The sequence below is a fragment of the Culex quinquefasciatus genome, chromosome 1 (assembly GCF_015732765.1).
Source record: "Culex quinquefasciatus strain JHB chromosome 1, VPISU_Cqui_1.0_pri_paternal, whole genome shotgun sequence".
Taxonomy (NCBI): Eukaryota; Metazoa; Arthropoda; class Insecta; order Diptera; family Culicidae; genus Culex; species Culex quinquefasciatus.
This window is the reverse complement of record NC_051861.1, coordinates 24,665,248-24,679,857: the sequence shown is the minus strand read 5'-3', so window position 1 is coordinate 24,679,857 and position 14,610 is coordinate 24,665,248. Positions and strand designations below refer to the sequence as shown.

The 14,610-nt window shown below is 35.3% G+C and overlaps 1 protein-coding gene and 1 long non-coding RNA gene across 3 annotated transcripts; one reads left to right on the top strand and one right to left on the bottom strand.

Annotated features, from left to right (window-relative positions):
• Positions 1-873: 873 nt before the first annotated feature.
• LOC119766917 lies at positions 874-2,332 on the top strand. Its single transcript, XR_005277208.1, has 3 exons — positions 874-1,309; positions 1,388-1,625; positions 1,740-2,332. It is a non-coding gene; the product is annotated as an uncharacterized LOC119766917 (long non-coding RNA).
• A 2,464-nt stretch (positions 2,333-4,796) lies between these two features.
• Positions 4,797-12,342, bottom strand: LOC119766903. 2 transcript variants are annotated; one of them, XM_038253350.1, is made up of 3 exons: positions 11,862-12,342; positions 11,381-11,501; positions 4,797-5,139 (listed from the first exon to the last, which is right to left on the bottom strand). In XM_038253350.1, the coding sequence occupies exons 2-3, from the start codon at positions 11,490-11,492 to the stop codon at positions 4,925-4,927; spliced, it is 327 nt and encodes a 108-aa protein (XP_038109278.1). In that variant the 5' UTR covers positions 11,493-11,501; positions 11,862-12,342; the 3' UTR covers positions 4,797-4,924. The 2 variants fall into 2 exon arrangements, with proteins under 2 accessions (XP_038109278.1, XP_038109285.1); XM_038253357.1 differs by lacking the exon at positions 11,862-12,342 and adding an exon at positions 11,731-11,749 and having other exon boundaries at positions 11,381-11,500.
• Between the last annotated feature and the right edge of the window lie 2,268 nt (positions 12,343-14,610).

Here is a 14,610-nt window from a genome sequence, read left to right as displayed (position 1 = left end):
TTAGAAATTTAGAAATTTAGAAATTTAGAAATTCAGAAATTTAGAAATTTAGAAATTTAAAAATTTAGAGATTTAGAAATTTAAAATTTAGAAATTTAGAAATTTAGAAATTTAGAAATTTATAAATTTAGAAATTAAGAAATTTAGAAATTAAGAAATTTAGAAATTTAGAAATTTAGAAATTTAGAAATTCAGAAATTTAGAAATTTAGAAATTTAGAAATTTAGAAATTTAGAAATTTAGAAATTTAGAAATTTAGAAATTCAGAAATTTAGAAATTCAGAAATTTAGAAATTTAAAAATTTAGAAATTTAGAAGTTTAAAAATTTAGAAATTTAGAAATTTAGAAATTTAAATTTTTTAGAATTGGGTCCTTAAATGAAGCATAGATGGCTGATATTATTGTTTACAGAATTTAAAAATTTAGAAATTAAGAAATTTAGAAATTTAGAAATTTAAATTTTTTAGAATTGGGTCCTAAAATGAAGCATAGATTGCTGATATTATTGTTTACAGCGATAAAGCTTATTTTTCTGAGTACAATGACCCTTTGTACGACCACAAAGAGTTTAAAATGGATTTTTAAATCAATTTTGAAAAATTAACCTCGCGGTCTAGCTCACGGTCCTTCTTCACAAAAAAGCTCCTACTTGACAGCTCGTTCCAAGGGGACCATAGTTGATCCATCGAAAAAATGTTGTCTTGTAAAAAAAAATGTTTGCATTAAAATGAAAAATAGTGATCAGAAATGGTTTTTAATCGTGTTTTTTACCGTTGTACATAAAAATTGACATAGGGCTTTAGTACCCAATTTTAGAATTTTCACTAAATTCACTAAAACAAGTGCTTAAATATTGCAATTATAGGGACCAATCTTAGGGTACACTGCTTAAATATTGCAATTATAGGGACCAATCTTAGGGTACACTTTTTTAAATTCTCGACCCCTCTTTCGTCCACCTAGACAACTCACAAAACCCACCCCTAGCCTCTTTAAGTGATGACGCAGTTAAACCCTACTTTCTACTGTATTTTTACATGATGTTTTTTTATAAAAAATTACATTTACATGATAATTTATTATTTTCGAGATTATTTTAGTACCAAACATAAGCCATTTGCAGTTGAGGGATAGTTTTTTTTTGTGATGGATTGTCAAGGGTTAAGTTTTAAGCTTTCAAACCAAACACAAAGGGTTGGAATTCTTAAGAAGTCGCAGTAGGCGGCTGTTCCGGTGAAAATCGGATTTTGTCCGGTTTTCTGACCGCTGCATTCCATGGAATCGGGTATCAAACTGAGGCCGGAACAGGTAACTATATTTTCAAATAAGAATTTGTTTCGTTGAACAAAAGGTTCCAGTTTTTTGAGTGATTTATCTTTATTTCAGTTTGGCTATTCCGGATGACCGCTGATGGCCCGGATCTTCCGTACCGCCTGGCGCACTCCTCCCAGAAGTACCACCGTTACGCGCTACTCCTTGAAGCTTCTCGGAAGTGGCATCTGGAAGCCACGGCAGGGAGAATTCGGCTTCTAGAAAAACTGGACCGCAAACTCGTGGAGCTGACTCTTGCTTCCATTTCCAGACCAGCTTTTCGAGAACCATGTTCCGGATCAACAATGTAGAGGTGAGGATGGTCTGTCGAACGGGGCTTTTGGTACTGATCCGGAAATCGGAACACATATCCGGTCCGGACCGTCAACTATTTTTCTAACCTACGCTTTCCTTTTTCCCGTTTCAGTGCCAAAAAAGCGGATCTCAACGTTTTTGAGCAAGCGAACGGCTGAGATGGTCCCGGCAAACATCCCGGCCAAGTGTTTGAAGAACCAGAGCAAACAAACGGTATCTGGACCGTAGGCGGATGGCCGCCGTCGATTTCCGCGTGAACATCGATGTTCCGGCAGAAACGCAGGTTCTGACAGGTTCCTAACCAGGGAGAACGGTATCATCAGATATCATTCAATCATATCGAGTGTAGTTATTGTTTAGAATGTATATTTAGTTAAAAATCATGAATAAAATGCACTTTTTCGATCGTTTTTTCATTTCATGAAAATTAAAATAAAGCCATGAAAATAAACAAACTGCAGTTTTATTTCTCCCCACTGCCATCAGATGTCGCCCTACGAGCTTTCAGCAACAGAATTATTCCACCACCAGATGTCGCTTTGATGTAAGCTATTATGATGAGCTTTCAAGCTTTTTCGGGACTTTTCTGCAGTTCAATTAATCAAATCAAGTTGGCGCCACTGGTCAATTTAGGCTGGCAAAGCATGCTGTCAAATTTAGGAATTTGGTTACTTCTTGCGAAGAAGGAAGCCAAATTACTAAATAAGGAAAAGGGGCAAAATTCCTAGAATAAAGGAATTTTGTACTTCTTTTTTATTTCAGTGTAGGGCATTTTTATGGTTGCTCATTTTGCATACTCGATAAGAAAAGTTCGTTGACAGAAAAAAAAGTGTTAAAGTTTTTGCAGAATCCATCGTTTGTTTCCATATTTCTCGAACAAATATATTAAAATTAAAAAAAATAAGTTTTTTTTAATATCTTAAACGAAAAAAAACGAAACTATTGGCACTACGCCCCCCGGGTCATGGCCTTCCTCTAACGTGGGATTTCTGCTCCAGCGCCTCTGACGAGACAGGAGAAACCGGGACCGACGTTTTACTTCACCATCCGATAGAAGCTCAGTGGATAAGGCGGGAATCGAACCCGCGTCTCATAGCATCATCGGGATCGGCAGCCGAAGCCGCTACCCCTGCGCCGCGAGACCCACAATATCTTAAAATTACAATATTCAAAAAGGAGAATTGCATGAAACTATAATAATATCTGCAAACAATATGTTAGAAAAAAATAATAAAAAAATAAAAATTTGGTCGTCTGGAGAGGTCAGGGAAAAGTCAGAGAATTTTATTTTGGGAGTTGGATCGACACCATGGTGAGAGTCCGGAACAGGTTGGCAACGGGGGTGATTGTGACAATCTTGATCAACAACAAGGCGGACAAGGAGCGGCTGGGACCGGCGATGGAGTGGGAGAAGAAGTACATTTCCTCGTTGACCCTCAGGTACGGTCCACAAACGGCGCTCATACTTGGCCACTCCGGAACCTGATAAGCATTTGGCGAACAGTTATATCGTTCCATGAATTGTTGTACAATTGGGTACTAAAGCCCTATGTCAATTTTTATGTACAACGGTAAAAAACACGATAAAAAACCATTTCTGATCACTTTTTTTCATTTTAATGCAAAATTTTTTTTTGACAAGACAACATTTTTCCGATGGATCAACTATGGTTCCCTTGGAACGAGCTGTCAAGTAGGAGCTTTTCTGTCAAGAAGGACCGCGAGGTTAATTTTTCAAAATTGATTTAAAAATCCGTTTTAAACTCTTTGTGCTCGTACAAAGGGTCATTGTACTCAGAAAAATAAGCTTTATCGCTGTAAACAATAATATCAGCAATCTAAGCTTCATTTTAGGACCCAATTGTTTGGATTATTGGGACTTAAGAGTTTTTCGCTGAACTTCAAGTTGGAAATACTACGTCGGCTATGGTATCCTTATGTTTTAACAATAGCTGTTCCGAAAAATCCTTACCATATGGCGAAAAGTTATACTTCTCCATGAATTGTTGAACAACTGTTTGAATCATTTGGAACTTAAGAAATTTTTCGCTAAAATTCATTTGTGGCTCAATCATACAAAAACTGTTCGAAATAATACCAAACATATGAGGAATAATTATATCGTACCGTATTACGAATAGATACCGTTCATTAAATTGTAGGAAAAAAAAATCAACCATTCGAATATGTCGCGTTAAGTGTAACTATTCGGTAAATACCATTTTAATTTTGTTATACGGTCGTGAAACTTTAACAAATAATTTGTACATATTTTTTTTTGTCACAAATAACCAACAAACACTAAGACTATGTCCTGCATGATAATAAAGATGTCCTGAATGATAAAACACAAAATAAACAATAACAACAATAGGCAATCAAACGTCAAAATTACCCCCCACTAGAGGGCGCTGAAACTTGGGGTGATGTTTTCATTAAAACCTACAGCGAGTAAATTGGTTTTAAATTTGAAATTGTTTTATTTGATCATAAAATCGACATTAATAGCCAATTATACCATTTTCAGGTAAGAAATAAGTAGCTTAATTGATATAAACACAAATATTTTTGTGATGGCCGATTTAACCTGTTCATTATCTGATTCAAAATAAGGGAATGTTTCAATCAATGTGGGTCTCGTGGCGCAGGGGTAGCGGCTTCGGCTGCCGATCCCGATGATGCTATGAGACGCGGGTTCGATTCCCGCCTTATCCACTGAGCTTCTATCGGATGGTGAAGTAAAACGTCGGTCCCGGTTTCTCCTGCCTCGTCAGAGGCGCTGGAGCAGAAATCCCACGTTAGAGGAAGGCCATGCCCCGGGGGGCGTAGTGTCAATAGTTTCGTTTTTTTCGTTTCAATCAACCAAAACCTAACTAATCAATTGAGAATGTAGATTATTCAAGCGGACAAGTATTTTTTAAAGTCACTTCTACCATAGAAGCAAAGCTCTGCTTGAATAATGGTAATTGGAATGATTTTCAAAATTAGCAATCTAACCTCATTCTCGAGTTTTCAATCCGGATCTCAAAATTTTCAATGAAAATGGCAACTTAGAAAAAAAAATCAAAAAGTCAATCGATAGAACTTTTAATTTCTTACCTCCTGTTAACTTTATTATATTCGAAAAGATCAATTTTCTTTTAAAAAACCTTAAAATTGTTTTCACTTCCCTTTGCACTTATCACGCAAAAACGTAAACGTAACCTTGCACCATAGTTCTCCTACTCGAATGTAGGTGGCGAATCGAGTTTTTAGCTTTGGTTTTGGGGGCCTATAAATTCACGCTACACCGACAATCTACCGCAATTGCATTTTCGCCCGCAGCGACGCTTCCAACAGGTCCAAAAACATCTCGACCGAATTCCGCAACGGTGTCCGCGTCGACAACATCCCCCGCAACTCCTTCTGTTCTTCCAACAAACTCCACAACTCATGTGGAGTTGCTACTTGTCTTTCCACGATTTTCAGCATGTTGGCCCTCAGTCGCCGTAACGCTGACCTCAAAGCAATATCTGAAGAAGAAAGAAAAAAAGAAATCAATATAAAAAAAAACATACACATTTTCCGTTCTACGCATAATGGCCCCATGTACGTTGATATTATTTTTTATGCAGTACAACATTTTATTTAAAAAATCAAAGATGTATTATTTATTAGGTAACTAGAAAGTTATATATGCTTAGGAAGAACTTAATATTAGAAACAACTCAATTTTTTTACATTAGGTAAACAATTTTAAAACTGAGAGAGGCAGGTGCGTTTAACAAATATGAATGAATGAATAAAGAAAGAATAATTCTCATACCCGCCGGCGGCTTGAAGGCAGGTGCGTTTAACAAATATGTTTAAAAAACAAACAAAGGTTTTATATAGAAGGGATCAAAACCACATGATTTAATTGCAGAATGTTTGAAAGATTATTCATAATAACATAAATAAATTATGACTGGATGTCACATGAAAGAACAGGTGAGGCAGCAAAATTGACAAATTAAAAAAAATTAATCATTTTTTTTAACACTTAAATTCAGAAATCTGTATATTAAATAAAAAGTCCATAATTTAAAATATACAAAAAAAACTAATATTTTCAAATTGAGAAACTTTCAAAAAACATAAATCAGATATTTGAGAAATTTAAAAATTCAAATAATTATATTAAAAAATAAAAAAAAAATAAAAATCACAACTTCAAAGCTTTAAATTCAAATTATTTAGTAACTAAATATCTCAAAATGTTTAACATTTCAAAAGAATCTTAATTTCAAAAATTCAAAATAAAAAAATAAAGGTTGAAAAAATCGAAATAAAAACCAATGTTTAAATATTTATGAGTTCAGAACACCAACAATTCAAAAGCTACAGTTGAAAATAATAAGATAGAAAATTAAAGAAATTATAATTCCAAAATTAAGTTAAAATAAAAATTCTGTAAATCAAAAATTTAAAAACTCAAACATAAATAAAATAGAAACAGCCCTAATTTCCAATCTCTAGATCCTCTGAATTTATGTTTCTAACCTAAAATATGACTCCAAAATGTGTGTTTTTATGATTCAAGATGGCGAAGAATTAAACAATTTGAGAATTTAGGAACTTACAGGTTTGTTACGGGAAAGTCGAAAAAAATCCGCGCCGACCCAAAACTCAATATGCGCGAAATCCGAGCCATATAAAAAAATCACGACCAACATTCAAGAAATATTGTTTCTAAAAAAAAATAATTGGGGAGAGTGGGGAGACTTGATCCCCGGGGACACTTGATCCCAAGCCTGTATCTCGTCAGCATGTGGGTAACATAATTAGCTTTGTTCTAGCAAGTTGTCCGGAATTAACTGAAACCCCCATTTCGAGCTGCCAAAGAAAGCCAATCCGGAGATTACCAATTTTAATTGACAGAAACTATACCAACCAAAAAAGAAAACCAATTGAGGAGCACAAGAACAAAAAGGCCGAAATTCATACATAATTTGATACATCTCATGTTTCTGATGTTTGTTACTTTTGATGTCAATTGTTTGAATGAATCATTTATCAATAGTTAATTATAATAATAATAATTTTGTATTCAACGCATAATTGCGGGAGCAAGTATCGAGCGTAGCAAAAGAAAAAAATGAGAGAGCGCGCAAGCCATAGTATTACTAATCTGTCTTGCGCGCTCTCTCGTTTCTCTTCTCTCGCTATGCTCGTTACCTGCACTCGTTGCAGGCAGGCGCAGCCGCACAGGCAAAAACAGTCTGAAGTGAAACGTTTGTGTGGCTGGTCGTTGTTTAAGTTTTGTGCGCAGGTATAATTCTAAAACAAATCATTTGATTTACCGGATACTTTGTTTACATTTTTCTTGTTGATCATTTCAGCGCCGTGGAGAACTTGAAACAACGGAACAGCTGGTGCTGGAGGATTCGATCGCAATCAAACGAGATCTTGGCGGCAACCGACCGACAAAACAAAATCGAAGCGAACGCACGATTGGCATTAATCAAGGAAATTATTCGAATCATCAGATAAGTACATGATATTTGAATGCTACATTCTACTAGATACTTTGTGATTTTTTTCTTTTTTCAGGTTTGGACAAATTGATTGTAGCCGGATGAATGTCCTAGTCACAAAAGTTTTTGCATAAACATTGGACAGTTATGCCATCGGTAGACAAGCTACTACAAAATGAGTATAAGTCGAGCCACAAAATATATGCGCCAGCATTCTTGCGCCAGTATTCGAAGCTCAACTTGACAACTTGTCGACTTGGCGACAAAGCGTCGAAAATCGATGCAGTGTGATTTTTTTGCGATTTTTCCGATTAAAATTCATGCTGAATCGACATATTTACGAAGATGGAAATGACGTCCAGCCTTAAAGTAAAACCTATAACTTTCTTTAGTAAGAAAGGCGAAACGTAAATCGTTCTAAAAATTGATGTCAAATTTATTTCAGATGCTCACTCATGGTCTGTACTATGAATGTAGAAAGAAATTTCGAATAAAATCGGAAACGAAAAATGTTGGCGAAGGTCACCAGGTGGGCTTTTACCTTTTTTTTAGGGATTTTTTTGTTTATGGTAGGTTAATCAAACGGCTCTAACTCGAGAACCAAATTATGAATCGGGATGGGAGGTTGTAGAGCTCGAAAAATGCAATTTTTGAGATAAATAAAAGATATGAAAATGAAAAAAGTTGACCATACTTTCATTTGAAAACTGTGTATTTAGTTGAAAAGTCTGGCCACATCCGAAAACAGATGGATATTTCGAAATTTGCGCGGAAACTCGCCCAGCATTTAGAAGAATCGAAATCGGATATATGGGAGCTGAGAACGGCGCCACACAAAATTTTGCAAAATTTTACCACATACGAACATCACTCGACTTCCACGGAATTTATTTTCTCAAAATTCGAGGGTTGGAGATAGGCGAGTTCTGTCAAGGTGAATCGATAGAGCGTCAAAATCGATGCAGTGTGATTTTTGACGATTTTTCCGATGAACATTCATGCTGAATCGTAATATTGTCGAAGATGAAAATGACGTCCAGCCATAAAGTAAAACCTATACCTTTCTTTAGTAAGAAAGGCAAAAAGTAGTACATTTGTATGATAAACTTTAATTTACCATCTGAAAACTATTTCTGAAATAGTAAAACTGGGAAAAAATGTAGGATAAACCTTAAATAACCATATGAAAACTATTCCCAAAATAGTAGCGCTAGGTAAAAATTGCAAGAAAAACCTTTAAAAACCATTTACAAACCATTTCTAAAAAAGTAGACTCAAGGTTAAAAATTATAAGAAAAACCTTAAAGTACTATTTCAAAACCATTTCTCAAACATTAAAAACAGGGTCGCTTTTTCGCGAAAATTGACTTTATTTTTACCTGGGTGCAGAATAGTTGTTCGCAAAGCGGCCTCAATTTAGAACTGTCAAAGTGGAACCAATTTACTGTTCGCAAAATGATACCAAGAAGTGGCAAGTACAGTAGTTGTTCGGTAACTGGGCGTTGTTTAACTGGGCTGCTTTTTAACTGGGCGCTCGATAACTGGGCCGTAGCCCAGTTAAAAAGCAGACAAACGTCAAAAATCCAAAACAAACCGAAATCACCGAGGGGTAAATGGATGCAAAAATCATGGTCAACAAATAAAAAAACTTTTTTCAAACTTTTATGTAATTTCAAGTCACAATTAAAGAAATAAGAAAAGTAATCATTGTAAACAAATTTGAGTAACTTTTATTTTTATATTTCATCCAATAAATTTTATGCATCGGTAGTCCCCTCGTTATTTTTCGTTCAGCCCAGTTAGCGAACAGCATTCGATGACTGGGCTACGTTTTCAGCCCAGTTACCGAACAACTACTGTATTGTAATCGATCTATAATTTATTTTGTCGGTGGTGTCGAGCTTTTGCGGTATTCGAAGTAAACAAATCTTAAAAAGGTTAGAAATCGAGATTGGGTAAATTCGTCGCTAGCATTTCAATAAGCGCTATGTCGTATGCAAAACCTAAGTTTATGACGCTTTGTGAAATATTAGCGACGAGTTATCAATGAATGGCACATGCAAAATAATGATGATTAATCTTACTCCAACATTATTACTGCGCTTCAAAGATACACAATCTCGGAACTTCGATTCGGTTGTTCTTCTGATTCACAAAATTCCACCCACTTCTGACGCAATATTTCGTCTCGTGGAAATCAAAAAAGGCCTCTTTTGGGCGCCCATCGATTAGTCTACGAACATTAAAAGTGCGAAGCCCTTAATTTTTCAACGAATTTTTAAACATGAACAGATTTTAAAAAAATCAAAACAAGTCATTTCCGCAGCAAAAAATATGTCACGATTGAGCTTGAACATAGCCTTCCACATTGTTTATGTTTACAGCTGTAGTGCAGATGTATTAGTGAGGAGCAGTGGGGAGCATTCGAAAATCACGTTACGCATTCTGTCTTTTCAGCACCCAGATTTTTACCATTACACAAATGGTAATTTGACGAAACGTTGTTCGAGGATTATTAAGGTTACCGTTGCTAACCACCCTCATCTCAGATGGTCGAACTTTATGATAAATGGTAGGGTACTATTTTGGAAAAACGTTTTTTCAATAGTTTTTAGAAAAATAGTTACGTTAAATATTCTTAGTTTTAATTCCGGGGTGACTTTGATAGTCAAAGTTTTTCTTGTTAAAATCATATTTAAGATGTTCAAACTTTATTTGTACGTTAAATGTATCATTACTAAAGTAGCTGACATAGTTTGTAAGAAAAAAAATCAATGTTTATGTTAAGTTAACTAAGTTTATAATTTTTTTAACAAAATACATATAAATTTCAGGTAAAATTGTCGGAATTTTGCCTGAAATTTGTTAAAACTTGTTTTGTTTATAAAATTATCGATTTATATTGCATTTTATACTGAATTCGAAGCACGAATCACAAATTTTCACATTTTACATGAAATTTGTTCAACTGAATTTGCCTATAAATTTGGAGATCTTTTTTAATTGTGTTTCAAAAACACATATTATTTAATATTTACAAACTTATTTAACCTTCTCCTAGTGGAAAATTGTCCAAAGAATCCGAAAATGCATTCCGTTTTCCGATTAAAAATCATGTTCATTGAGAAAATCATGAGACTTTGAAAAGTTTAAAATAATGAATTCCATCAACATTTTCTTAACTATAGTTAAATAACTATATAAACCTTTCAAAAATTTATGAAAAGTTCTTCTTGAGGTACTTTGAAGACTTCTCTACCACGGTCAGTATATTTCTGAACCATTCCTTACGTATTTTAATTGTATTTTCATTTTGCGGAAAAATCGCAAACCTATCAAAGTCACCCCGGCTATCAAAGTCACCCCGTTTTACGGTACATATATTAGGGTGGGTACGTTTTTCAAAAAGTTCTCGGATCAAGTTTTAGTATGGTTCCCCTTGTAGGGCATGCCCATAGGGACTTTCATGCATGTTTTTTGTACAAACGCTCCTACAGCTCTGAGAAAATCACGCGCCAACTTCTGGTATGGTCAGGCCTATGGGGAACGGTCAGGAGAACACTTTTCCCGAAGAGAGCATATGGATTCGTTGTCCCTAGACCTGGCGCATCGGCAAACAATACGATGTCTCCGGAATCAACGGTTTTTCCTGAAAAAGCATCAAATTTTCCCTAGCATGCTATGAAAGCTTGATGGACACCGCGACGCCATACGTCAGGCAGCTACCACGTGGGTGAGAAACGCCTGGAATATTTAATTGCAAACCTTCTTTTAACTAGAAAATGATCATTTCGAATAATCGTGATGTTATTTAGTCGAATTCAACATCTTTGCATAGCGAATTTGTATTTTTTTTTGCAAATATTTCAACCACGTGGTAGCTGCCTGACGTATGGCGTCGCGGTGTCCATCAAGCTTTCATAGCATGCTAGGGAAAATTTGTACTTTTTCAGGGAAAACCGTTGATTCCGGAGACATCGTATTGTTTGCCGATGCGCCAGGTCTAGGGACAACGAATCCAGGCCTGACCATACCAGAAGTTGGCGCGTGATTTTCTCAGACCTGTAGGAGCGTATGTACAAAAACATGCGTGAAAGTCCCTATGGGCATGCCCTACAAGGGGAACCATACTAAAACTTGATCCGAGAACTTTTTGAAAAACGTACCCACCCTAACATATATAGTTGAATGAATTCAACTCTCGATTTCCGTGAAATTGAAAATGTTTAGAATCGTCACCCTCCGAATGACAACTTACCGCTGCTGGGTGCTGGTATTTTCACGTTCAGTGGAACGTCTTCCTGCGAATATGGAGCTAGCAACGTTTCCTCATCTCGCGGCGTGTTCTCTGGCGCGTAGCGGCGTTTCATGTTAACACCTACATGGGGAAAATGATGGAGCATTTTCAATTAGGTACTATTCATAATGGGGTCGTGCATAAACACGTGGCCTCCTTTAGGGGGAGGGGTCCGAAATCCGACCGAAAAAAACATGAATAGCCATGGGGGCGGGGAAGGGAGGGGGTTTACGGCTGACCACATGGCCTTTTAAAAAATATTTCCTATAAAAAACATAACAAATGCTTATTATGTTTACTTATATGGATACATTATTTTGTTAAACTTTAAAACCATACAATTATTGTGTTTAGAGTTATCACTTATATTTCAATGTCACCACATTTTCCATTTCACTATTTAATTTGATCTTTCTGGTCCTCGTCCCGTTCGTACACACCTTTTTTTCGCGAAAAAATGCCGGCTTCCACGGTTTGTCTCTGCACGGGCACCACACAATGCGGTTGTCGTCGTCGTCACGGTGTGTTGGTCCTTCCTGCCTCGTGTGGTCACTTGTTCCGTTTCCGGAGTGCGTCTTCTGTAATCGCACACACACACACTCACACTTTCACGCGCGTATTAACAAACGAAATGGAAAAATAGGAAAACTTTTCTTGGCGTAATGTGTTTTTTTACTAAGCACTGTTAGTAGATAGCACTAAATTAATTTCTTCCGCTCAAGGTAGGCTTCGTCAAGATTCCGGCCGACTCGTCCAAGTGACTGTGAAGAACTGACCGATGCTTCAAAACCGTTCACGGAAAGGTTGGTCAGAAAATCACATCCATGACGTAGGTGAGAGAAAGATCTGAAAACTTTGGCTGTGTTGGTGAGAGAGATGAAAGAAACACTAGAGAGGAAAACAGGCACACATGCTTACTTTCCACACACGCACGCGACGCGAACTTCCGGGGGACGTTAAATGACGTAGTGAATAAGTTCTTTGTGGTTTGCGATTTTTAAAATAATTATTATTTGTCTGCAGAGCCGTACCTAGGGTCCACGGCGCCCTTGGCGAAGCATCAATTTGGCGCCCCTCCAAATTTTTCATCATTTTGATATGTTTACTTAAAATTTCAGCGATTGCTTCAAAGAGTTTTAATAATATAATGGTAATTAATTGAATAAATATAACAGCTAAAAATCCAACCACAATTTAATTCTTTGAAGAATATTCAAATTAATGTTTTATTATTTTTAAACCATTTCAATCGATTTATATCTTTCCAATACAGATAGGTTGTAACGAAAAGGTGCTTTAGGATTAATGTTGACTGAAAATAGCAGAGTGTTGTTTTATCGTTTTAAATAGAATTTGATCTGACCTAGCTTAAATTTCATTGTATCAGCATTTTCCTGCATTCCTGAAAAAAATAGTTTAACTGATTAGAAAATGGACTCCTTTTCAAACTTGTTTTTGGATGGATTCCCGCATAGTCATGAACTATATAACTACTTTATGACAAATAGTTACTCAACTATTTATCAAATGGTCTCTACTATTCATTAAATTGTAACCCAACTATATATGTACGATATATCAAACCATTAATTCCATTCCCAAAATAGTTTTGGTCGATTTTACTATATGAGAAATTAGTTGTTAGGCAGAAAACTATATGAGGTTTTCATACATATGTAAATATTTTTATAAACTTGGATTTTACGTCAAATAGTCATTGCCCAAAAAATTGACTATTCCCTATATAGTTTCTGAAAAACTACTTTACCGACACTACTTTGCCGACACTTTAAAAAAGACCGCAAAAATGAACCCTACAATTGTTGTGATAACTACTTCGGATATAATCAAATTTGATTTTTAAGTTCTATCGATAGTTGGTGAATGTTTACCGCCATTATATGTGATGTTATTTACGTTGCTGCCGAACTGCTGTCGCCTTATCCAATTGATCTATATCTGTTGGTGGTTATTCAGTGGTTTTGGTGACATGTTGTGTTAGAAGGGAGCAAGCTCGGGGGCAAGTATTTTTCGATAAGTCCAAGTAGTCCAAACCATTGACTCATTTTATAGTGAACAGTAATAGTCCACCATGTAGTACACATATTTTTGGTGTATGGTAAGAACAGCATGCCTACTTTTTCTGGAATAATGAAAGTCAATTTCATGAGCCCTCGTAACATTTTTCTTCTTTTGGGGAGTTTTCTGATAATCTGAGGAGAAGTGGGGGTGTTGAAGGTTCTCTATCATCCAGAGGAATCGACTGTGATCAATTTACTTGATAAAAGTTGAAATTTTTGTACCAATCGTTTAACATATAGTTGGATTATATAACAAACTGTAATTGTACTCCATACTGTTGAAATATTGTTTGAACTATTTGGACTTATAGAAATTTTTAATTCAAAATAGTATGGTGTATAGTAATTTTACTTCATGTAAGTTGACAAATTATTTGGATTATACAAACTTATCGAAAAAAATGTGGCCGCCATCAATTGTGTTCTACTATAGCATTTATAGTAGGTTTTTAGTTCTTACAGGTTCTGACTATAAAAATCTAAAATCTGTGGAATTTTGCTATACCCGCATAAAGATTTACTATAAACCAACAGTAGATTTTATGGTTATCACACGATAAATTCTATGGTTATTTTTACCATGATTCTACTGTAGCCTTTATGTTTTTTCACCATAGAATATATCTTATTTTGGAAATTTACTATAAAAAAGGGGTATTGTTAGGCACAGTCACCATAAAAATTTCGACTTTTCCCCATACAAAAAAAAACCAAAAACTATACATTCTACCGTATTTTCATTGATGCCTTTTCCGTCAAAAAAATTACCCTGACCATAGAAAACATCATACATTTATAATAAAAACAGTAACCATTACAATGGATTGCACAGTAAAATTATAGTTCTTCGTGGTTTTTTCCCCACTAAATATTACTGTAAAAACCATAATCGGACAATGGAATAAATAAGCATTACAATAAATTGCATAGTAAAATAATAGTTCTTTATGGTTTGTTCCCCACTAAATGCTACTGGGCAAAACTATATTCGGACGATGAAATAAATAATAACTACAGTTCGTTTTAATGTATTTTTATGGTTATTTTAGTATTTTAAATAATCAAATATTTATGCAGATTGATTTCTTCTTTTGATTGTTTTCACAAAAA